The sequence below is a fragment of the Ctenopharyngodon idella genome, chromosome 5, assembly GCF_019924925.1.
Source record: "Ctenopharyngodon idella isolate HZGC_01 chromosome 5, HZGC01, whole genome shotgun sequence".
Taxonomy (NCBI): domain Eukaryota; kingdom Metazoa; phylum Chordata; class Actinopteri; order Cypriniformes; family Xenocyprididae; genus Ctenopharyngodon; species Ctenopharyngodon idella.
The window spans coordinates 28,402,191-28,428,004 of NC_067224.1; the positions used below are offsets into that span (position 1 = coordinate 28,402,191).

Consider the following 25,814-nt stretch of genomic DNA (forward strand, 5'->3'; position numbering starts at 1 on the left):
CAGGCTTTTGTTTGGTTTACATTTTTTGTTCATCGATTAGCATAAAACTTCTCCAGTAGCAGCAGGCAAATCCAGATTAAGTCCCGATTGGGTGCTACAAATCAGACTGAAGGAAATGCCATTTGCTCAAATATATCTTCATCAAGTAAACTCACAAGAATCAGAATGTTTCAGTGTTGGCTAAAGCTGTGAATTCTAAAATCAGCAAACATGGAATGATTCTCACCGTTCTTTCGCATTCAATTTGGTGTTACCCCTATATATACTGAGTGTAAACCACCAGTATACCTATATGCATAGTGGTTACTAAATATAGTTAAAAACACTACATTTACTGTGTAAAATCAATGGGCCTCAGCAAACTTTGAAGTGGGCTGCAAGATGACTTAAATGATTCAATTATTAATATGTTAATATAATCTTATTTTGTCAGACCCCCTCCCAAATTCTGTTAATAAAAACGAGACACAAGCAGCTTTGTCATAATTACAGCGGAAATACTGGGCCAAAGGTTGAGAGCCACTGCTTTAGAGAACATGACACTACATTATGTACTTAAACTTGCATCCACTAGAGGGAGTCAAATACTTTGTTAGATTTATCCATAGAACTATATTGTGTCTTCAACAATTAAAAACAATATAACATTCATTCCGGAATAAAATGCATGAAAAGGCTGAACTCACAGAAAAGTGATGGGATATCATTTATTATCTTTAAAATAGAGATGTCAGTTCCATTTGCCATGTCTACCACTTTCAATAAACAATACCTAGCACATAATAGTCTGCATATTTTACATTAGGAAAGTACAAAACACTATTTTATATAACCAGCAAAAGCATACTGCCGAGTTACCTTTTACAAACCTAGCAATCATTATCATTATTTCTAAGACAAAGAAAGACCATGTCTATACATACAAACAAACAAACAAACAAACAAAAACAATTTTCAAGGGTGGAAGCAGTTTTTCCAGATGCTTGGCAAGCCGGTCATTGTACATAATAGGTTTTCACAGATATTTAGTCAATGTCTAGACATGACACAGCCTGATTCATGAGGAACCCAATTAATTCCACCTCTCGATCTGGTACTCATCAGCATCAAGATAATAAAGCAGATACCCAGCCCAAGCCTGACAAACACGAAGTGATTTAATTCAAACAGAGCCTGCATACTAACATCATCTGGGTTCAGCTCATTAAATTAATGTAGCAGCACCAGTGATTAAAGAGAGGACTTCATCCAAACAATGTTTTCCTTTTCCTGTTTCTATCATTTCAACTTCCTGAATTTGAGACAACATAATTATGGCTCTATACATAAAAATTATAAATTAGCCTCGATATTTAGGTAAAGGACACTTGTAAGGATGCACCTGTGTAAACAGCATATATTTTGAGAAAAAAAAAAAAAAGTGTATTCTGGGCATTAAGTAATTTGCTATAGAACTGGAAGGCAAAGAGGAATATGTAGCACAAAACACACTCCTCACCACAGTGAACAAGTCATCATCTTACCCAGCATAGGCACAAAGTGGCTACTTCAAACACATGAACATACCAGAAAAACAACATACATACATACTTAAAACAGATCCAGAGTTAAAAACAGTGTGGCTATATTAGATAAATATATTAAATGCAAATTATTATGCAGGGTTTATGGAAAAGGAAGCACATCTCCAATGAACATCTTCACACCAGATGGCAAAAATAAACAAGAAGGATTATGGTGTTTGATATAAACATTAAAATGGTAAATTATGCATAAAGCGTCAGTTTAAGTATGCACGGTAATGACAGTACAAGCAAATATGCTCCAGAAATGTTCACACTTACATGATTAAAAATAACTCATTTGAGCATTTTTTTTTTTTTTTTTTTTTTCTTCCACGCACACTACCGTTCACTCTCACTTTTTCCAAATTCTAGCCAATAAGCTCCCTCCATCAGCACGAATCTGCTCACATCGGAGACACATAAGGCATTTTGGTCCTCTCTCCATTGTAGCAGTAGCTCTGATCACCCAATTTCATCCACCACATTAGTACCAAATTTTTTTCTCACATTTTACCCAAATCTCTATTAAATCACCCTGTTTTACTGCTACCAGCCCAAACTAGATCCACTGACAAACAAATAACATCTTTGGCCACAGGTCTGAGAAAACCTGGAGTGCAAAAAAATGTTTTTGTTTCTTCCTCCCAATAAATTCTGCACAGTTTGGTCTCAGTCTGTTTGCATAGGCATTACCTTTTTGAGAAAGCAGCTTTTTAGGTATGAAATGTCTGATGAGTGGTTGAACTGACATATTAGCATGATATTGACAACTCAAATAAAACTTGGCTCTTTATATCTGTCTAGCTGGCCTAACTGAAGCCCTGTTCTGGAACTTTGAGGTCTTTATCATGAATGGGAGAGGCTCACAAAAAACATCTTTACTTGATCTAACGCTACTGAAGAGGGTGGAACAGGAACAGTACGACTCCATAACCAGCCATGACTGATCAAATACAAAAGTAGTCTAAAGTGCAAATTGAATATCCTGTTGCAGATGCCCCTTTGATTGCAGAAAAGTCTTGTTAATTTTACACATGACAAGACTTCATCTTGGCGCACAATATTTAATAACATGCAGTTTGAAGGACCTACAAAAGGCTTGAATGAATGTCCAGTGTGCACATCGTTTCTCATCCACAGACCGTAATGTCCCACACTCACTGCATGATGAAGCCTGGCTGGGGGGCCATGCGTGGAGGGGGTCTCTGGGGCACAGGTGGGGGGTATTGCTGCATGTACATGCTGGGGTATCCCTGGTTAAGAACGGGTGGTGTGTTTCCTATTCTGGGGGGAATAGGGGGGTATGGAGTAGTGGGAGAGAATGGAGTGGTAGGAGAGTAGGAGACAGCTGTGGTGGGCTGGACAGCAGGAGTTTGGGTGATTTTAACAGGGGGAAGAGGAGGAGCCCGACGGGGCATTGGCATTGGGGAACCATTGACCTCTCTATGGAGAACAGCTGGCCTGGAGGTAAGGTCCTGAGAGCGAGAGGGCTGAGGTGCAGCAGGGGCCATGTGGTGTCCTTTCAGCACCATTTCTTGGAGCTTCTCTATCTTGACTCTCCGCAGGTGTGCCAGCTTCCTCTTACTCTGATACTCATCAATGAATACGTCCAGGGGGGCTGCACCATCGAGGAATGAATCAGCCATGTTCTGATTTGAAAAGTGGGGGGGGGGGGGAGATAATAGTATGATCATTGTCTAATGAGTCCATCAGATGTTAAACAATCCCTAGATATCAAGTGCAACTTTAAAGAGTGTTGAGGCTTTGTGGTAATGAGTACGATAATGTGAGTGAGTAAGGTACCTCAGTTTCTTCCTCGATTTTGGCCCCTTCTGCTTGTAGGAGTGCAAGCAATGTGTCCAAGGGCATGTTTCCAGATCTGTGGTCTGTGAGGGGACAGAAAGAAATGAAGAATGTGTTATAATTATGTCTGAAAAATTATTACAATTAAAAACTGCCTTCCTGTAGCTCAAGCAGTAGAGCAGTGTGCTGGCAATGACATGGTCATGGGTTCAATTCCACAAAACCCAAAAATGCAATGTAAATCGATTTGGATAAAAGCGTCCGCCAAATGCATTATTGTAAATGTAAACAAGATATTATATTAAAGTGATAATGCAGGAATTGAGGAAAATTGTTTTAATCAGAAAAGGTATTAAACATGTTTAGGGACATGTAAGATCTGTTTTGAGGGAAAGCGGCACCTTTTGGCTTTAGCCGTTGTGCAACATCAAAGGCGGCAAGATAAATCTGAGGACATTGTGTGCATGCCTTAAGTAAATTAGCCAAGGCATCAACAGGGTGTATTTCACCTTTTAGTTCAGGAGCCGAGGCTTCAGATTTCACTGTTCAACTGGATGCGTCTATCAGAAATTCTCAGAGGTCAACAGTTGCTTGCGTCAGAAACTAATTTAAAGTATTATTTGCTTAAATGACATAACTTTTTACATAACAGTCATTCATTATCAAGAGAGAAATGTGTAATGTTCTATACTTAACAGTTAGACATAGATCAAAACAATGAGGAAAATCTATTTTATACTATTTAAATAAAAAAACATATAATAATACTAATTAAATTAACGTACAGAACAAACACATCAATATAAGCTTTGATTCAATCATAAATCAAAGCTGACAGACATGACAAGCAACACTTTGATAGCCTGTGATTTATTACTCACGGTCACGTATGACTATCAATCCAGCTCCTTTCACCGATTTACATCTATTTACATTTATTTTCCTGGCAGGTCCAACTTACAAAAGTGCCATTATGTGTTGTAGTTAATGCTACAATGAAAATAACATCCATAATTCTACATGTTGCCCAACCACTCAACAGGTTGCTCTTGCCATGTTCATCACATTACAGCCAACTACTGACTGCACCCTGCCCAGTAATGCTGTGTGTTTCTTTACAAATCATATCAAATGAAACATTGTAGGCTGTCGTTTACTGTTTATCAATAAAGCTCTCGGTTGCAGACACCAAAAGATTGGTGCTTTTTGCTTTCCTGCCACTAAACAATGATTATTTCATTGAGTGAGGTAACAAAACAAGAATTCTCCCATTATATTCAAAAAGGCAAAGGTCTTTTTCTGTTCCCTTTTGTATGACACTCTATAATTAACTCATTGCTTTGGATCAGCTGCTACTGATGATAGACCTATACACTGTTAATCAAAACTAACCTCAGATCAGCTCAAAAATAGAATCAGACACAAACTTATCAGCCGTCTGAATCAGTGTACATACTTCAACAACAAACAGAGACTGACAGTAAACAACCTAAAATTGTTCCTTGTTTGAGACTGATGAAAATGGGGCAGGAAAGTAAGGAAGGGTAGAGCCTTTTAAATAAAGGCTTGTGTTTAATACACTAACACAGACACTAATGTGCTATTAATGTGGGATATTATTTTATCACATTAAGCACTGGATGAAACAGGCCCTGACATTTTGGCTGATTTAGAGACATGAAGGAAATACCCACTTCATTATTTTTTACTTACCATTTTAAACATAAATTGCAGAGCAAATAAAACTCTGCCCAAAAGAAAACTGAATGACTCATCAGTTTAGCTGTTCTCTTCCACTTCTCAGTCAGACTTGTGACATGCACATGCTATGAGTACCATACTACCATACAACAATCGACAGCATGGGCACAATATGCAAATGTTTTGGTATGCTTAAAATACCTAAATGACCCATTGCATTTGCCTAAAACATTATACAACAAAGCATACTCTGTGAAATACTGTATCCCACAATGCAATGCTTAACTTCATTGCAAACATCCTGCAGCTCATGAGACTGCTATCAGTCTACAGCCAGCTCATGCATCATACTTTGTGCTCTATGCAAGTATGTGAGAGAACAGAGAAAGAGGGAAAATACTGTCTGTGTGTGTTCCTGTTTGTGTGCGAGGCGTGCGACTTCCCCCTCTCCAACCCCCATTTCTGACATTGCTCAGGGCACAAAGCCACACTGTTACTCCAGAGATCAGCGCCACCGCAGCATCAGAATGGGCCCGTCACGCTGAAACACCCCACAGAGCTGCTCTGTTGTCATGGCTTGGCTTTCGGAATGAGGTGGCAGCGAGTTAATGTACACACAGGAACCTCACAACACAATTTAGCCTGATAACTAGGGCTTTTGTTTATCTGGGTCAAGTGAACGGCTGACTGGCTAGCCTGCCGGCAACCCTGTCCAGATGCACTGGCACTGCTGCTGCTGCTGAGCCAGTAAATCCTTATCTGGGACATAACACACCACCCCAGCCTGGGAAAGTGGGTAACCTACATTTCACCAAAGCCACTATCTTTCTCTTCATTTGTATACAGATGACAGTACAATGAGTATATCTTTTAAACAAATAAATAAAATTACAAACAAACAAATATGCATTTTGTTTATTATTTAAATAAATAAATAAGCCTTTTGATGATATTTAATATATAAGTTTGTATCTATAAAGGGTGTAACAGTACATATATTCTGTTTATTTTTGGTATGGGTCTTTCGGTTTGGTACGCATGTGTACTGAATGAATACAGTGTTGTTTTAACACTGCACATGCAAACTTCTATATCTCCGGAACACATTTTCGAACTCCAAGTTTCCCTTCTAGGATGGGACAATTTATACTGATATACTTTGACGTTGCAAACACATCTGATTTATATTAAGTGCTTCAAACTAAATCATAAACCTTCATGGCTTGCCCTACTGACAGATGCATGTGTTGTTCAATGCGTTTGAGATGCCTTTTCCTCAGAGCACAACTTAAATATTACGGTTGTAAACAGCAAGCTAATCTACATTTAACTTCACATACTTCAACGAGTCCCAGCGCGCACATATGCTTCAAATAGATGGAGCAGATAAGAATGGGAGCGCAATAAATCTAACCTTATTTTAAAATATTTTGATAACATATTTTGCATCCAAAAGTGTAAGCACTTCAAATCTCTTCCCACAATCACAACAGCACCATAAACTGACAGACTTTTTTATTTATTGACATTGTTTGTTCAGTATACCATTGTTTAAGTAAAAAAACAAAACAAAAAAACATTGTTAATCATAACTTCAAAACCAAGGTATGCAGTATGCACGAACAGTCATGTTTCGTTACACTCCGATACCAATAGCAGAATGTTATTGGAATATCTGCAGATAAAAAAAAAAAAAGAAAAATCTCTCCCAACTAATGCTGTAAACTATACAGGGAACCCTCTAATTTGGTACATTGCTCTAATATTACAGGTTAAAATTAACAACAGAGCCCAAAACTATTATATTCAACTACACTGATTGAGCAATTATATGACACATGAAACATTTCAGCCCCTGAAATATACTGTATCTTTCAACATACCTTTTGATGTTCATGCATGTTTTTACATGCTATAACTTGTATTAAGTTGAAGAAAAGAGATCTCAATTTGGGATTGTAAATTTACGAGCAGAATTACAGACTACTTTCTGTGCACGCGGTGTCAGACTGCGTGCGATCACCGCGTTACATCAAGCCCGTCCCACGTTTTATTTTCTCATTCATGCATGTTTATTGCTTTAACATGTCAATAACTTTAAGCGGCCCTGCGCTGCGCAAATATATATTTACATTCCGTGATATACACAATATATATTTATGCCGATAATTGGCCGATACATTGGTACATCCCTAGAAAACATTAATACTGTAAAATATTATAACAATTTTAAATTATGAAATTATTATCATTAACATTTATTTTAATATATTTTAAAAAGCTGAATTTTCAGCAGTTGTTACTTCAGTCTTCAGTCATTACTTCATTCATATACTTCATAAATTATTCTAATCCAGTGTTTCTTAAATCCAGCCTTTGGGACCCACTTCCCAGAATGTTTTAGATGTCTCCCTATTCAACACACTAAGAAGCTGATGAGCTGAATTAGATGTTTAAATTACGGAGACATCTGAAACAATCTGGTAGGTGGGTCCCAGGACTGGAGTTGAGAAACACTGTTTTAATATGCTGATTTGGCACTCAAGTAAACTTTCTTATTATTATCAACATTATTAACATTCTAAATGTCTTTACTATAACTTTTGATCAATTTAATGCATTCTTTCTGAATTTATAAAATCACACTGATGCCACACTTTTGAACAATAGTGTATTTACAAGGAAGGAAATACACTAAATAGCGCCAAAATTTTATACACAAACTATGAATATTCAGTTTTATCACTCAGCCCTTTGCTACACCATAGATCAAATACTATATCCAGCTTAGAGTGAGTGGGAGACTGCAAGGCTTCCAACATACTTCAATACTTCAGTTCCAGTATACACCATAAGTCAAAACCCAAGCCAGCTGACACTGAGTGTACAGATGGTAAAATGAAACGAGTGTTAGTATGCTGTTTGGAATCAGGATCCAGGCAACCACTGCGTCACAAAGGGTAATCAGTGACAGCCTTTTATTCATGATACCAGCACACACACAGTGCAGAGGGGTGTAGAGGGACGTTGAATACCATTCCCTGTTCTCTTTAAAGTCACAGATCCTTCTCAGCTGTGACAGTCATCTGCTACCGTTTAGTTCTGCCTTCCTTTTCAACTAGGAAGAGACATATAGGGGGGACAGAGTTATGGACAGAGACTAAGAGTTTGTGAAAATTACATGTAAAACCTGAATAACAGGCCCTTCAAGGAGTTATCTTATAGCTGGGAAAGATGACTAAGTTCATATGTTCACATGCCACAACAACAGTATGAGTTCACACTAGGCTTGCTACAGTAGTCGGTGTTACCGGTGTTCAGTCGCAACACCGGTTTCATCAGTTGCCCAACACGGTACCAAGGTTAATTTTTTTCCACTTTAACGCGTTAAAAAATTTGCATTTAATGCTATTAACGTAGTATCCGTTTTCTGCGTTATATGATCAAGCTCTTATTCATGCTAATGCTTTTAAACCATTCAAGCGCGACAAGGCAAAAGAGAACGCGCTGTCTGTGAATGTCCTGCCTATGACACACACACACACACACACACACACACACACACACACACACACACACACACACAAATAACGCACGCGCGCCAGTATCGAGTTCTCTTCTGCTCTTAACGAACCGTAACACACACAAATTATGCCAAAATGTCCGTTTTGTCGAGTGTTTTTCAGTAAGAGTAACCCACCATTCAAGCAATTGCCGTTAATTTGAGCCGCGCTTTCCACACGTTTTAGACGCGATATGTGAACGGCCCCATAAGCAAAAAAAAAAGAAGAGGTAGAGGCCCCACCCCCCGGTGACACCGGTATTACCGGTGTTGTCTCATGTCGATTAACCGGTGGGAAAATTTTCTCACCGTCACATCCCTAGTTTACACATTTACATTGTCTACGTTGCCACATTTCAAATTAACACATGGCAAAAATATTCCCAGGCATATAAGTAAGGAATAATTGAGGGCGGGCCATTGAATTATTAGAAAAATAATGCACAACCGAGGTGGTAATGCAGCCACAACACGAAGCAACCCGGAGTCAATTATTCTGCTTATACTACGGTTACCACACCTCAAAACATTGTTCAGATGATGTATTTCAAGACATTTGTCAGGTTTGTGTCAGGATGTGTCTCTCAACAGTGTTTGGCAGCAGTATCTCTCTAATAGCGAAACTGTAAGTTTATCTGCTCCAAGAACAGTGCCGTTATTACCTCGCTAGTAAGAAATGTCATGTAGCTTTAAGTTGTTAAACTATTGTACTGATAAAACTGTCAGAGCAGCGCTGACAACACATTTCTGTACAAGTGTGTGTCCGCACTGTAAGAGTCAAGCTGTGTAATTGTGAGGGATACAATACACAGAAAGACAGTGAGACAAAGGAAGTTACGTTTTAATCCCAGTATTTTACCTAGAGTGGACTTGCGCAGTTGATAGGCCTCAAACAGCTCCTGTAGGCTCCGGTAACGTCTGGTAAGTTCATTCTTTTGGTGGTCAAGCCTGGGTTGGAGTTTAAGGTTCTGCTCAGCCAGAAGACGGTTACTAGCAAGGGTCATCTCCTTGTTCTGTTGTAGACCTTTAATCTGAGAGCACACAAGGAACAAATTAATTCAATAAAAGACAAGTATATATAAATTTAAATATACACTACCATTCAAAAGTTTGGGGTCAGTAAGTTTTTTTTTTATGTAATAATTTAGCAGGGATGCATTACATTGATCAAAAGTGACAGTAAAGACTTTTACATTGTTACAAAAAGTGATATTTCAAATAAATGCTGTTCTTTTAAATTTTCTATTAAATCAAAGAATCCTGAAAATGTTACTTTTCCACAAAATTATTATGCAGCACAACTGTTTTCAACATTGATAATAATAATAATAATAATAATAATAAATGTTTCTTAAGCACCAAATCAGCATATTAGAATGATTTCTGAAGGATCATGTGACACTGAAGACTGGAGTAATGATGCTGAAAATTCTGCTTTGCCATGCCAGGAATAAATTACACTTTAAAATATATTTAAATAGATAAGTTGTTTTATATTGTCATAATTTATCACAATATAACTGTTACTGTACTGTATTTTTGATTCAGCCTTGGTGAGCATGAGAGACTGTATAAAAATAAATAAATAAATAAATAAATGTCATCGAACCCAAACTTTTGAACAGTAGCGTAAACAGACAGTCAGACAGAAAAAGACAGAAAGAGAATGTATTGTGTCATGCCTTTTGGGTGGAAAAAGAACAGTTTCAATGTCACTGTTGTCTGTAACAAGTGTACAAATTTTCACTTGACAGTTCAAAAATCTCTCGCAAGCATCATGTTGCAGTTTCATGTGACAGAGTGAACTGTCAGGATACATTTCAAGATAAGCATAAATAACATTGTATGTGGGCAGTGGAAACTGAAGGTTAAATCTATGATCTATCCATTATATTACTTTTAAAACTATGATAAAGCAGCATATATGTTTGTGGAGGCCCATATATAAATTTTTCAAATGTCAACATAACAATGTCAAATGTCAATCCAATCCAAATGTCAAATGTCAATCCTTTTTTTAAGAATTTTGTAAACCCTCTGAAATCAAAAATTAAATGATCACCAGCAATTGCTGCCATTGGTTTTGTCCCTCACATTAGTGCAAAAGTAAATAGAAGTAATCGATCCAAAAAACACCAAAAGGCCAAAAAGATGCAGAAACGTAAACACCACACTCATATGTGATTGTTAAACTATTAAATTCAAAAATATGGGCATTAGTAATAGTCACACAGTGAGAATCCTGTACAGAAAAAAAGATGCATCGATAATCATTTTATAATCACATGTCAGCCCTCTGAATTGTAATCGCATCGAATCATGAGGTACCAAGAGATTTTAACCCCTAATTAATAGAAATTTGGTCCTTCCTTTGCTGCTATTAAAGCTTCTAGTCTCTGGAATATTTCCCAGTAGATGCTGAAACATGGATTCAGGGATGTTCTCCCACTCATACACAAGAGCATCAGTAAAGTCCAGCACTGATGGTGGGCAATGGGATCTATGGGTGGGTGATATGACCAAAATTTTATATCACGATAGGAATAATTTTAGTTCCCAATAAAGGAGATATATTTTTGCTTTAAATCAGGTTATGATTTGTGATATCATTGAAAGTTCATAATTCTTGTCACCAGTTTCAATACCACACACACAAAAAAACAAATACTAGCAAATAAAAGTAAAAAAACAGGCCTCAAAGAAATACTACATAAAATGTATGAAGTAATTAATTGTACAAAAAACACTGCATAATCTTCACTGTGTAAATTTATTTTTATTAAAGTTACAAAAGGGATTCAGTCAAGAGCAATGAGATTGTTTGATTAACATTAATGACAGATGGCAGCAGGTTTATTAGGCTGAATGTACTGATCCAATATACTGATGCACACGCACAATCGCACATAGGAGCCAAACACCCATGGAAAAAAAACATACCATGAGATATTCTCCATTAGCTTTTAAGCAATTTAAAAAAAAAAAAAAAAAAAAAAAAAAAAACCATTGAGATTTGAGAACCTCTCTGATTGGTACCTGCAGGTCATAATACACACAAATGCCTCTTTAGGGCCAAGAACCTAAATTGATTAAGTTTATTCAACAATCTATTATTTTTTTTAATGGACTTGTTGTAGTCTTGTTGTATAAACCTAACTTAAAATTGTGTGGAAAAGTTTTCCTTAATTCAATTACATTCAATGAACAAACTTTTTTTTGAGTGAGGCTTAAAATTATTTATGCAGAAATTGATTAGAGTCAGCAGGCCTTTGATATTTAGGTCACTCCGCCTTAAGCCTCTCCTTAAATACCAGATGATCACAATGTACTTACTACTGCAAAGGAACGTTATGGCCCAAAAGAAGGAATAAACAGAGAGGTCAGTGCATGGCCGCGGGAACCAGGGGTGCTGAGGGTGCTGCAGCATCCCCTGCCGATTTTACATTTTCCACATTTATTCATAAAATTACTCTAAAGATTATTTTGTTTTATATGTTGTCAAATGTGGTTTGTGACTTTGAGAAATTAATATATTTCAAAAGCCGATCACGCACGGCGTGAGTGACCTGACTACGCTGATTAAAGAGCAGCATGTCGCAGAACTCATCACTTATGCATAATTAAAGCATTCATCAGCATAACTCCTGAGAGACAAACTACATTTGAGTATCAAATGGTGAGATGCAGGTTTTTGTGCTGCTGCCGTGTAGTGAAATATATACGGTTTTTAACATTTATTTAATCATGAGTTCTGAGCATTCTCATATAACTCTCTGTCCTCAATCTTTTGTATGTTCATCTGTAAGTCTTTGGGCTGTTTACTATTAGGATTTTTTTTTAAATCCCCAACTGTGTCACCGTTCTGCAACATCAAGCCCCGCCCCCAGCACCCCCTAATAAAATATGTTCCGGCAGCTATGGGTCAGTGCCAAAGGGTAGCTGTACACGCAACAAAAAACATCTACAAAACCACATCCCATTTCCAAGCAACACATAAAAAAAACACAATTATTGCAACATGCCACCTCTAGTGACTCAAGAAACTATGATTGCCATGAGGAACATTTAACAGTATTTAACGATCATGACTCCTCCCTTTTCAACAGGTACACTTCTGCAGTTTCAGTTTAGATATCATGTGTCAGAGTGCATAACAGGAAGAAGTGACAGATTTAACATGTTGTTCAAACACCTGCCTATGTCAGCTGGCAGGTTAGAAAGCATTTGTTCTTCTGAGCTTTTACACAGCCTGTGCCAGTAGATTGTGACAGATAATACTGAAACTAATTCTCCTGTTAATACACCAACCCTTGCTTGTGAAATGCAAATTATTGCTCTTCACTGATTACATAATGCTAGTCCTTTCCAAATCTGACTAAGGATAGGTATTCATCACATTACACTCACACAGCCTTCTAAAAGACATGTAGACCCGTATACGAATCCGCAACTATTGTATTCATGTGGCAGATAATAAAATTCTACATGACATGAAATGTTACTATATTTGGCTTCTGGAGCACCATTCCAGTACTAACCCATTTCTCTCAGTTACCTAAGTGAAAGCCAAGATTTGTTAGAGAATAAACATCTTTCTTGAAATGAATCATTTTTTTATTTTAAAAAAGATAAATGGTTAAGAGAGTCCTTCATAAATAACATCTTTGGCCTGGTAAATAAAAAAAGCACCTTTTATAGTACCAAGTTACAGTGTTGCTAGATCAAACACGTTCTTATGACACATACTGAGTCAAGGTTGACATCTTTCCATGAATTTGAAGGTCAAATCAACTCAAAGCTGTGAACATGCCTAGAATATTATCTAATTGAGAATATGCAAACACAAACTTTGAACTTACACAGCGAGTCAGAGTCAGAGAACTGGTACTGATACTGTGTGCACTGGCAGTGCTTAGTATGATTATGGTTATGCATCAGCAAATATAACTGAAATGAATCTTTGATTAAAAATCCAATAATTATGGCAAATAGTTCAAGACAGTGCAACATGTACATGCTACAATCATTGCCCTGGAATTTTCATTGATACATAAAATCACTTGTGAATTTGTTGGCTTTAAAAAAAGGAACAAGCACACCATACACCTTGCCTATAAGGAACACATATCAGTATTTCTTAAGCTGCTACAGCAAAACATGCACTCACTCAACTGTATTGAACTGAATGGTATTTTAATAACATTAAAAAAAGGGGGAGGAAATTATGACACTAAAATACTAATGTTCATATTATTCATATTAATAAATATTATGGCAAACCAGGGATTGACATTAAAAAAAAAAATTGGTAGCTCATGCTATGATTCTTGAGGTGTTCAGTTAATGACAGGGTTTCTTCCATGACATGAAAGACGATGACGTTTCCATAAAAATAACAAAACATGAAATGCTACAAATGCATGACTAATGAAAACAGAAATACACAAGACAAAGGCCAGTAATAAATTATAAAAAAGGATCACGAGAAAATGACTTTCATCACTGATGAGTGATATACAAACAAAACAACAGAGCCTCTATAGGAGGAAATGCATGCTCCTAACTCATGGGGGTTTTATATACGGTAGGTTGACCAGTTTCTGCTTCTGTAACAAGGTCACTTTGTCTTATTGAAAATATTTTTTTTTAACGTATGACATCATAACACTTTGTCATAGTCTGCGACGTCAAAAACAAACCAAATTGAAGTCACAGAAACGTTCGAATTTAAATAGTTCCCACAAAAATATAATGACGTCGTAATTCTAAAACAAACTATTTAAAAGAATAGAAATAAACACGGCCTAAGATGCAGAACCTCTGTATACAATGGTGCTGTTCCAAATACAAATCAACCAGCCACGGTAACTTCGCGACGGTCTTCACGAGAAAAAGAAACTTAACGTACCTCCTCCGACTCGTCGATAAATTTGATGAGCTTCTCGTCATCTTCGAGCAGTTCGTTTAACTGAGTTAAAGTGTAAGAACTCAACTTGTTCCCAAAGCCAGCCATGTCTGGCACAGCGGTGTCTTTCACACTTCTAACTCTCTGCTGTCGGTCGGACTGGGCAAAGCTGTTATTTTCAGCCGGAAGACGACAGGAGGAGATGCGTGACGTCAACAGGCATATCACCGCAAGGTCTCTTCAATTTGATGCCCACAAACTTTTAACAAAATCATAATTACGTTTCTGACGTCTTTACATCTATGCAAGAGGAGATTTATGTATCTATCTATCTATCTATCTATCTATCTATCTATCTATCATCTGTATGTCTGTCTGTCGATCTATCTATCTGATAGACAAATCTAGATGACAAAAGCACATAACAACATAAATAAAACTTAAAGTAAAATTAAAATGAAAGCTGAAAATAAAATAAAAGCTAATTCAAAATATTATTACATAATATAAACTACTATAAACTATGCACTAATTGTATTAGTAGTATATAGGACTTTTATTTAAAATAAAAAATAAAAACAATGATCTGTCCATCAATTCATTTTATTTATTTAGAATATGATTAAATTATCTAGATATTTACATTTTAAACAAATGTACAGTACATCAAGTATATCAAGTATTTATTGCTTAAAGCTTTATTCAAGGCAGTATCCCAGTCTAGTAAACACTCTTTGACATGCAAAATATGTGATATATCCCAAGATACTATTACATTAAAAAAAAAAAAACATCTAGGATTAAGGCTTTCATACCAACAATCAGATGAAGCACGTCAACTGTCTCTTAGTAACGCGCTTCATATTCAGTGTCGCTACAGTCTTCTCCACTCTCCTTATCTCCTTCCTTCAGCACCAAAGTTGTGGCTGGCGATGGGTTGTGACCATCTGCATCTATTTCAGTCCCCAGGATCTGCCTCTGCACCAGCTTACAGTAGAGGCCTCCCCTGGCCATGAGTTCAGCATGAGGGCCCTGCTCCACCACAGAGCCTTTGTCGATCACTAGGATGTTGTCTGCTCTCTCAACTGTGCTCAGTCTGTGGGCAATCACTAAAACCGTGTGCGATTGCATCAAGTTGTTCAGAGCCTGCTGAACCTAAAACAAAGTAGTAAATAATGAATGCAAGACTAAAAATAAGTAAGTTCACTTAAGCCAAAGCCTTTCAATATAGTCATCTCTTACTATGTATTCGCTTTCTGCATCCAGTGCACTTGTGGCTTCATCCAAAATGAGAATGCGAGGGTTTCTGATGAGAGCCCGAGCAATTGCAACTCTCTGTTTTTGCCCACCAGACAGCTGAGTGCCCTTCTCTCCAACCCCTATAACAGAGGACAGAGCAGCATGATGAATTATGAGTCAAACTCAAAGTGTTTAAATTTCTGTTATGGTCATTATAGCAATGCATAAGGCATTCAAGTCAGATATGGAAGTTTATGTGTTAAATTTGAATATGTTTTAGGACACATATAATGTAAAATTAATATAATATAATATAATATAATAATAACTAAGTAACTAACCAGTGTCATAGCCTCTGGAGAGGCCGGTTATGAAGTCATGTGCATTGGCATTAATGGCAGCTCTGATGACCGCCTCCATAGGAACTTCAGGTACACCATAGGAAATATTCATCTGAACAGTGCGGGCAAACAGAACAGGCTCCTGACTCACCAGTGCCACCTATTAAAAAAAAAAAAAAAATTGCTTTTGGTTAGTTAGGCCACTTCACCACAATTTGCATTATCAGCAGCTACTGCCCTCTTAAGGTCATAGAGTGTACTACAGGCTGCATTGAAAATAACACCATTACAGATAAAAAAAACAAAACAAAACAAAAAAACTATTAGAATTCTAAAATGGTATTTACAAAATAATGTATCCATTCAAAAAGCAATATGACAGATCAACCTCAGCATATATCCCACCTTAGAGTGATAATATTTGTGCTCGTAGGAGTTCACAGGTCTGCCATCCACAAGCACTTGGCCTTGCTGAGGGGCATAAAAGTTCTCCAGCAAACACACACATGAGCTTTTTCCACCACCAGAGGGCCCTACTAGTGCAGTTACTTGCCCTGGGCGAAGACTGAAGGATACATTCTGAGAAGAAAATGTGGGTTTAGTTTCCTTCTCATGTCCTGGAAATCTGTTACTGATTCACTAGCATATCAGTTTAAAAGTAAAACAAATAAAAGTAGCATAAAGTTACTTGCAATACACTATTTGCAAGGACAGTCATCACTACACCCAACTCAAGTCATCCATAGCAACCTGAGTTTAAGTTACGCGTTATGCTCAGGGGCACAATGGTGATAAAATATTATTTCTACTTGACTTGAATCCGATGTTTAGCCTTTATGTTTTCAGCCAAAATCATTAACATTAATCAGCCCTTACACAGTATCCTAAATAGGTGCAATGCGATAGGATTCCAGCAAAAAGCTATTTATCTGTTCACACTGAATGGCTCAACGGACACAGTCACAGCCAATGAATCAGGACATATTTTATTTGGCCAAAAACCAACACAAACCAACAAAAATTTAGCTTAGAATTTTAGCGTTCATGTGTTATGCCTGGTTAAGATATGGTGTTATACTTTCCTGTTAGTAAATTAAATTACAGGCAAGAAGATATTTAATAAAAAACATCTATATCTTCAATAAAGAATACCTTTAATATATCCATCTCCGATCGTGTTGGATATGCAAATGTCACATTTTTGAATTCCACCTGGCCTTCAAGTGTCTCTGGAGCTTCTTGACCATCAAGGGCATGTTTAGGTTTCCGGTCAATATATTCAAACACTTTCTCTGCAGCGCCAACGCCTTGCATCAGACCTGTGTATACTGATGATATACTCTGCAAAAAGACCAGAGTGTTTTAAGTTCATCTTATGAGTGTCAGGTGTGTACATATTAAAAGAAAAACAATGTACCTCCAGGGCCTCTCCAAGCTCCAGCTCATAGATGACAAAGGAAATAAGGGTCCCTCCGCTCATCTGATTTGTCACCACTAGGTGTCCTCCATAGAACAGGATTGCGACTTGTAAGGCTAGCTCAGAGATCTAAAAAAATGGAAATAAAAAAAGAGATGGACTTGAACATCTAAAATACTTTAAATGTGGCAAAAATTGAGAGATACTGTGGATACAAGAAGCAAAGGTAAAGAAATTTGACTATATAACTAAGGATTTTCTAAGGACAAAGACTGAACGCTTTGTTAAACCTTCAAGATACAGTACATACATAGCTTGACCACATGAAGCAGGCATAGGCAACCGCTTGCTTCTTATTAAGAATGAACATCTCTTGCAGTTTGCTGTAGTACGAGTCTGCCTCCTGATCCTCATTAGCAAAACTTCGCACTGTTCTCATGGCTGATATTGTTTCCTCAGCCACTTTATTGGCCTGAGCCAGTGCTGTCTGAACTTCTTTGGTTAATTTCTGTTGAACATCAACAATGTGTAATGTTAATCTTTTTGTAAGAGTACATATTTTGTATCAGTGCATGAAAAAAATGCTATTATATACACAGTATAATGTGCATTTGTGAGTAATGAAACAATATAGAATTTAGTATATGCTACTATATACTACAATACACCACTTTCTATTATTTTCCATTCAAGCAAAGTATTTGCAAATGTATAACTTGCCTTGTAATACTCTCCATACAGTTTGGAGACCACAGCTATATATGGGAAACCCATGATGGTAACTACAGACAGCTTCCAGGACATCCCAAACATGAATACGAAGATGCCCACAGCTTTCACAAAGCTACGCAGGAACAGGTTTACATTTTGTGAGATGAGGTCGCTCACTTGAGTAGTGTCTGAGGTAAGTCTAGAGGTAATATCACCTGTAAGGCAAACCATTGAGAGCTGAAATGTCTTTTGTACTGAATGTCTTTCACTGGTCCAAATGGTCTTTTGATACAGTAATGTTAAAAACAACGCTAAATTTGAATTTCTTGAAGGCAGCAAAATAATAGTATTAAATTATAAGTAAGCTTATGTTTTAGGTTCTGGCTTCTTTGTAAATAAAAAACTATATAGGAATTTTGGTTGGCTGCACACAAGAATCATCAACACAATAGTTATAAGCAAAGAAGACAAGGCCAATCACAATTCATTATGCAAATATATGCGAGAAAGAAGACAAACTGAAATTCAGTATGCAAAATTACAGTATCAGTGTCTAAGCGGTTTAGGCTGGATGTTTGTGTAATATCAATAAAGTGCTGGCCTTGACTCTCTTTTTCCATTTCTTAGAAAAGTATACATGTTTTGGGTCAAATATACAGAACTATGTTTGATGAAAGCTATGATTGGTGCTATAATATTACCTGTATGGTTGGCATCAAAAAACCCAATGTCTTGATGCATTAGAGATCTGAAGAGAAGGTTTCGAAGTCGAATGTTCAACCTAGCAAATGTAACGGAAAAGACTCCCCCACGAAACCCGATGGCTATGGAGCTATAAAAGCAAAACAAAAAAAGTGATACATTTTGAAAGGACATCATATAAAAATGTAAAAAAAAGAAAGGGATGTGTTTCATGAAATTTCTATAGTGCTGTCTATAAAAATGAGTCAAATCCAGAATTGCTCACCTGACCAAAGCCAACACACTGAGAGTAATCATTGGTTTGGCAAAATGATCCATGCTTTTCTGGATAACTATGCCATCTATTGCTTGACCTGTGTAATAAGGTATAAAAGCTTCACCTATGGAGAGGGAAATAAAACATTTAACTTTGTGCTGAAAAGCACTAGAAGTGAGGACAATCTGTTAAACAATATAATGTGCTAGATGTGCAACCCTCAAAGTGTGACAAATCAAGGCATTCACAAGCATGTAATGACTAGAGTAAATGTTAGCGCAATCATAACATAACACTGCAATGATGTGCAATCTAACTCTACTCAGACCGTTAAGTTTAGAAATCCACAACTGCTGGGGTGAATATGATGAAAGCGTCTGTACGAGTGAAAAAGGCACATAAAAACTTTTATACACACTACTGTTCAAAAGTTTGGGGTCGGTAAGATTTTTTATTTTTTTAAAGAAATTAATACTTTTATGGAGCAAGGATGCATTAAATTGATCAAACGTGTATTTTTAGCATTTTAAATAAATGCTGTTCTTTTGAACTATTCATCAAAGAAACCTGAAAAACAATTATCACGGTTTCCACAAAATATTAAGCACAACTGTTTTTAATATTGGTAATAATAACAAACAATTCTTAAGCAACAAAATCATCATGCTGCTGAAAATTCCATCACAGGAATAAATTACATTTTAAAATAACACTTTACAATAAGGTCTATAGGATCAATGTTTAATTCATCATACATCATTAATCGGTATCAATCAATATTTTTTACAGCATTTATTAATGACACTTAAATATACAAGTGTTCACTTTTAGTCTTAAAAGCATTGTTAATTGTTAGTTCATATTAAATATTGTGTTAACTAATGCTAACGTATACAACCTAATTGTACAGTTACTATACATTTAATCGGATTGTTTATAAAGAATGACTGCTGGGCCAACATTAGCAAGACCTATTGTTCAACACAAGTCTAACTCATGAAATATCCATGGAATTATGACTTAATTTATTATATTTCTTAGATTATTTAAGTCATAGCTGTGAGAAATTGTTGAGAGTGAACTTACACACAGCAGAGAGGAGAAGAAAGAAGAAAGCAACGGCCAGCAAACCAGAGTCCTTCTTACAGTATGACAACAGACGGCCGATTGTGGCCCCTGAATGGGGAGGCTCTTTGCTTGATTTCCTGCCTTTCTCACTGGATTCATCTTCTGTTTCAATGCCATCCACCAACCTCTCTGTCTCCTCGCTATCCTCTCTGTCAGACACAGCATTGGAAGTCTGTGACAGCAGATTCCATGAGATCATGATGCCTATTGCTGATGCACAAGTCCAGGAGAACAAACTGAGAAACCAGGGATCATACATCAGAGCTCCTTCTTCAGAAAGCATCAACAACTTGGCCAGAGCATAAGTCATGTTGGTAAGGCAAATGAGGGCAACCAGAGTCCCCAGGTTTGACACCCTCCGTGGACCATCGCTCCTGTTAAAGAACACCCCAATAGAGGCCCCAAAAAGAAGACTGATCCGTATGAGAACAGTTCCCCACAAGTCCAGTGTTGAGCAGTGTATGTCAAAGTCTTCTAATTCATCTGAAAATATATCAAGACTTGATCCATGAACATACAAGATTGTAGTGACCACAATATCCAATAGAATGAAAACCAGGTTGCCACTAAGAATCACAGCAACCCTCATTTTCCTACACCTGTTGAAGAGGTTGATACTACTGCACCACACAGACTTGCTCTCCTAGGTAGAAGTTAGCAGCAAAATTCTATATGGAGGTGATTTGTATAGAGTAGGTAAATGACACAGCAGCGTGAAACCAGATTGACAGGTCTGGTTTGATAAAAGGAGCGCGCGTGAAACAAAGTCTATGTCAATATACTGCGCCTGTTAAGCTAATTCGCTGGCCTGCGCAGCTTGACACCCGGCACTAACACAGACTCATTCATTAAGGGAATTAAAGAATATCTATATGTAAATCCTAAGATTTTCCGTCTAAAAAGCAGCTCATTATTTCCTTTGTAAATCAACATTCCCGGTACGATAATAAAACTCATAATAGTTCCATAATTTCCAGTCAACATCCACCGTCTCTCCTTACCAGTGCGGTGCAATGACAGGAAGAGGGAAAAGAATACTGTACTGAAGTCCCGCCTCCGTGACAACTGGCCAATCAGAGAGGGCTCTGGTCACATTGGCGAAACACACAAGTATTTACATATTTTGAGGGACAGCGCGTGAAGAGATTTAAAATATAAAAGACAATAAAATACCCTCGAGGACAAATATTGTATTGGATGTGCAGTTGTAGTGTAGGCTACGTAAAATCTTGAAAGTACATTTAAAAAACTACTCTCAGATATATCAATGAAATAAATGGCTTAAAGAGATTACACTTTAATGGCTCTTCTTCAAAACACTTTAGGAAACATTTAAAAAGTGCACTTTGTAATAGATTCATATTAAAAGTTTTACTTATTTAAATCATTGTTTAAATAAAGAACGAAGTACTCTCATTTTGTTGTTAGTATTATGTTAAAGTTAATATTTTAAATGTACTAAATAGCAACTTCATCATTACAAATGTATAGTTACAGATATAATACATAAATATATAATACATAAAATACAAGTTCAAAAATTACATTACGTTATATTTTAGTTTACCATAAATGCTAGTTAGTACAGTACATTCAGCACACATTAACAATATTTCAAAGACCATAAGTACAAAAGTATTTAAGTCCTACTTAATTGGGTAAAAAAAAACAAAAAACAAAAAAAACACTAGAGTTCAACAAATTGCAGTTAATATAAATTCAAACTAAATTTAATTTTAAGTAACATTTAAGTGTCCAAAACCTTACATTAGGTTTGCATTTAAGTATATTCTTTTAAAATACATTTTTCTGTAATATACTCTCTTTTTTTTTTTTTTTTTTCAAGTGTACTAAAGTGTAGACTACCTTTTCACAAAGGTTATTCTAAAATAACTTATTTTTAAATAAAAATTATGAAAAACCTTTTATGGGGAAAGGCGCATTCCCAGAATGTATTAAAAAAGTAACACTGTGCTTTAGTCACCACATGGATTTCTATTATCATCACTGTCATCAGCACAGTAGAAACAGGTTATCAGCTCAAATAGATTGTTTTAACATAATATAATTTAACGACATATACAATTAGAAACTAAAATATCACAATAATGTTTCACATAATGCTTATATAAAATTGTCAGTGCATTGTTCGAAAGTTCTAGCAACCACAGCTGTCAGTTTTTAGCATAAAATTAACAAAAATGTTTTACAATGGATGTGCGAATACACAATTTTAAATGAGAACACAGTGTTTCAACACTAAACGGCTTCACTTTAAAGACATGTCGCCACTTTGTAGGCTGTTCAAATGACACAAGTAACAAGATGAGGTCAGCCCTGTTGTGAAATCTGCTGCAATCCGCGGCTGCATTCTTGCACCTTCGTTTCAACTGTTATTTCAAAGGCAAACAGAAAGTTGCACGTAATGCATCACACTGGCCGCAAAGCTGGTTGAATAACTCATTAACAAATCCATTTATTACAAATGAAAACAGCCAATTGTTGGACAACAGAATGGCGCAAAAATCATTTATGAGGTAAAGTTTGAAACCATTTGAGACAAAAAAAAAAAAAAACAAGTTAGGCAAAACAACAACTAACAACTATTTTCTGTGATAATGAGCACTGAATATTATAACCTTCATAGTTAATGTTTACACAACATTTTTACAGATAATACTGAAATCTCTGTACTTCAGATGACTTATCCAAAGGAAATACAGATAAAAATGTGTTCTGGGACATGAGTCACCTAAGCGAAAAAAACATCTTTGGGTGTGTAGTTCAGTGAAAGACTAACATAACGACCTCACTTTGTAAAAAATACTATTCTGTAAAATAATAAGCACAATCTAAGACCATCATTAGTGTCAATGAACGCCTTGAGCTGAAATACAATATTTTAATCTTGCTACATTATGTGGTGAAACAGAAAGTGAGCATGAGTTCATCTACTTGATATGCTCTCTGTGGACCACCTTACTGGTCTTCAAGCTGTAGTCTATGCAAATACACTTTGCGGATAGTGATCAGTCCCATCAAAAATGATTTTCAGTGCACATCAGTGTCTGTTAGAGGATATTCTAAGCCATTCTTCTTGGCTTCAGGTACATTCTGTATTGTGGTTAGGACAGTCTCTACTGGAAAAGACAAGTAGAGGCTTTCCTTAAGCTTTTTTGCTGAGGGCGATTCCTCTGTGCTGAACAAAGGGTCGGTCACAGTGAGAGTTATGGAGGGCATGTTTCTAGCCTTGCGTTTTGCATTTTTCTTTTCTTGTCTGTAGGCGACATTCATATTTGTAACTACCTGTATAGACAAAAAGAACATTATCAGGAAACTGATCACTAAAATCGGTGTTTTTAGACATGCTTTTTGAATAAACGCTAGTAGTTACACATGCACCATGAAGAACGGGACACTAGTCTAACTGATCTATTAGTAAATAATGGGACTGAACAAGATTTTAGCTACACAAACAAATGCTCAGACTTTACCAGCTGTTTGATGTTGTTCTGTTGCTCCTGCATGGAGGAAAGAAAAGAGTTTGTGTCCTCTTCATTAAGGGTATCCTCCTCCTGGTCCGGATAGCAACTGAGAGGATCAAACTTTGTCTTTAAAAAAAATGAACAGAAATAGCAATTCAGTCAGTGTATCTTCTTGCTTACTGTATTAGAACATTAATCCATGTCAGCAAATTACCAAGAAACGTTAATTCTCTTACCTCATTAGATATGCTGGCTTTTCTGTTAAACATTAAAAAGTGTGGCGTAAATTTTGTCGTAGGGTTGACTGACGTCCTAAAGATGGCCAAAACTGGATCAAGAAAATCATCCCATTCTACCTGTTTCTCCACCACCATCTGTTTTATGGCATCTCTCAGCAGATTACTGCTGCGATCATACAGCGCGTTCCTCTGCGGCTGGTCTACTGGCAACACTCTTAATGCTATGTTCCACCGGTCACACAGGTGCTTTGTAACCTAAGATAATCAATAATAATGCTGTGAAAATAGAGTTAATCCCCTGTTTTGCATAAAAGGTTGGTATATTGACAAATGTTTTCACCTCCTCACAGAAGTCAGCACTTTGAGAGCAAAATATTGTCTTTGCAGGGCCAAATCTGGAGGAAAAAAAAAAAAAAAACATTTTAGCATTTCAGCATATTAAGTCTTTATTAGAGGTGCAATGTAACCTCACCTGCAAATAGATGATGAAATGCATCGTGCAATACAGAGACCATCTTTCTTTTGTACAGGAAAAGCCTCTACCCATTTACTGTAGTAATCTGTAATAATAACAATGTGTGTATTCCCTCCATGTACAGTGCCTGGGAATGGACCTGTTTTCAAATAAAGCAAGTGAAGACATTTGGTTACAATCTAGAAATATGTCTCACTAACAGATTAGGCTTCTTAAAAGTCTCTTACAAACTTTTACCGATTATTTCAATGGCCAAAATGTCCCACGGACCATCCACCTTGATGGGTCGTACCGTTCTGGCCAAGTTTTTATTCCGCTCGGTGTGTTGACAAGTTTCACATACTTTAATCTGAAACAGATGATTCAGTGATATGTAGATAAAGGTATGAATGAATAATATGACAATGACAAGCACATCCATTCCTAAAAGGGTCAGGATAGTGACATCCACAGCATACCCAATCCACAACATCCTTGACAATGCCAAGCCAGTAGTATTTACTCTGAATCCTGTGAACGGTCTTTTTCTGTCCCAGATGATGCCCAATGTCATTGAAGTGACACTCCATGAATATCTGTCTCTTTCGCTCTGCCTCAATCACTACTTCTCGCTTTTCTTCTTTCTTCGGTCCCACATAATATAACCGTCCATCTATAGAATTTATGATAGAGAAAGGTTAGAGATAATAAAAGAAATAAACCAGTAATCACTCTGTAAGATGAGCTAAAGCACTAAAAATGTGTGGAACATTGCTTATGTTGCTTTTAAAGACTGTTTATATACTAGAATAGACTGGAGTGGATAAAATGATCAACTCAAACATCAGGAGGAGATTTGCATGTAACAAATGCACAATCTGATGGATATGTACTAGTAAATACTGTTTCAGAACCCTCCATTAGTAGCTATTTTCAAACCAAGAGCCATTTAAAAAAAAAAAAAAAAGCTTGTAGTGTACAGTTTACAAAAGAGGTTGAAAAGTATGTGATTATATCCGGCAACATATATATATATATATATATATATATATATATATATATAGGTCTGTCATTTGCAAGCTTTGCTCTCACCGTCAATCATAAATTTCTGAGCATATCTTTTGAGATTTTTCTTGCGAATAGGGTTCATGGTTTGAGGATAACAGCCCTCGGCAACAAACGTGTAAATGTCCCCCAGTCTGTTTGAGCTGGACTCCACCACCTCTTCTTCGGCAACTGGCAACGAATCCACACTCAACATTTTGCTGCGAATATACGATCACAGGCTTTAAATACATAACAGATG

The 25,814-nt window shown here is 36.6% G+C and overlaps 3 protein-coding genes across 3 annotated transcripts; all 3 read right to left on the reverse strand.

Moving 5' to 3' along the window:
• Positions 1–682: 682 nt before the first annotated feature.
• Positions 683–14,774, reverse strand: vps37ba (VPS37B subunit of ESCRT-I a). Its single transcript, XM_051895697.1, has 4 exons — positions 14,540–14,774; positions 9,491–9,662; positions 3,369–3,451; positions 683–3,214 (listed from the first exon to the last, which is right to left on the reverse strand). The coding sequence occupies exons 1-4, from the start codon at positions 14,642–14,644 to the stop codon at positions 2,723–2,725; spliced, it is 852 nt and encodes a 283-aa protein (XP_051751657.1). The 5' UTR covers positions 14,645–14,774; the 3' UTR covers positions 683–2,722.
• A 349-nt stretch (positions 14,775–15,123) lies between these two features.
• abcb9 (ATP-binding cassette, sub-family B (MDR/TAP), member 9) lies at positions 15,124–21,361 on the reverse strand. Its single transcript, XM_051895689.1, has 11 exons — positions 20,289–21,361; positions 19,212–19,326; positions 18,946–19,076; positions 18,254–18,459; positions 17,844–18,041; positions 17,534–17,662; positions 17,269–17,457; positions 16,522–16,695; positions 16,117–16,276; positions 15,779–15,915; positions 15,124–15,691 (listed from the first exon to the last, which is right to left on the reverse strand). Exons 1-11 carry the CDS (start codon positions 20,917–20,919, stop codon positions 15,383–15,385), a joined length of 2,379 nt encoding a protein of 792 aa, XP_051751649.1. The 5' UTR covers positions 20,920–21,361; the 3' UTR covers positions 15,124–15,382.
• Positions 21,362–22,032: 671 nt separating this feature from the next.
• zgc:113436 (uncharacterized protein LOC503528 homolog) lies at positions 22,033–25,807 on the reverse strand. Its single transcript, XM_051895693.1, has 8 exons — positions 25,601–25,807; positions 24,988–25,181; positions 24,767–24,878; positions 24,527–24,668; positions 24,395–24,449; positions 24,052–24,309; positions 23,825–23,941; positions 22,033–23,636 (listed from the first exon to the last, which is right to left on the reverse strand). The coding sequence occupies exons 1-8, from the start codon at positions 25,767–25,769 to the stop codon at positions 23,382–23,384; spliced, it is 1,302 nt and encodes a 433-aa protein (XP_051751653.1). The 5' UTR covers positions 25,770–25,807; the 3' UTR covers positions 22,033–23,381.
• Between the last annotated feature and the right edge of the window lie 7 nt (positions 25,808–25,814).

Coding starts and splice junctions, on each gene's coding strand:
- abcb9 (XM_051895689.1), bottom strand. CDS start 20,919: ATGAGGGTTGCTGTGATTCTTAGTGGCAACCTGGTTTTCATTCTATTG. Junction 19,077..19,211: donor AGTGTGTTGGCTTTGGTCAG/GTGAGCAATTCT, acceptor TTGCTTTTATAG/CTCCATAGCCATCGGGTTTC. Junction 18,042..18,253: donor TGTATGGAGAGTATTACAAG/GCAAGTTATACA, acceptor GATGTTCAACAG/AAATTAACCAAAGAAGTTCA.
- vps37ba (XM_051895697.1), bottom strand. CDS start 14,644: ATGGCTGGCTTTGGGAACAAGTTGAGTTCTTACACTTTAACTCAGTTA. Junction 9,663..14,539: donor TTATCGACGAGTCGGAGGAG/GTACGTTAAGTT, acceptor GTGTGCTCTCAG/ATTAAAGGTCTACAACAGAA. Junction 3,215..3,368: donor AAATCGAGGAAGAAACTGAG/GTACCTTACTCA, acceptor TTTTCAAATCAG/AACATGGCTGATTCATTCCT.
- zgc:113436 (XM_051895693.1), bottom strand. CDS start 25,769: ATGTTGAGTGTGGATTCGTTGCCAGTTGCCGAAGAAGAGGTGGTGGAG. Junction 25,182..25,600: donor TCAGAAATTTATGATTGACG/GTGAGAGCAAAG, acceptor TAAATTCTATAG/ATGGACGGTTATATTATGTG. Junction 24,450..24,526: donor ATTTCATCATCTATTTGCAG/GTGAGGTTACAT, acceptor TTTTTCCTCCAG/ATTTGGCCCTGCAAAGACAA.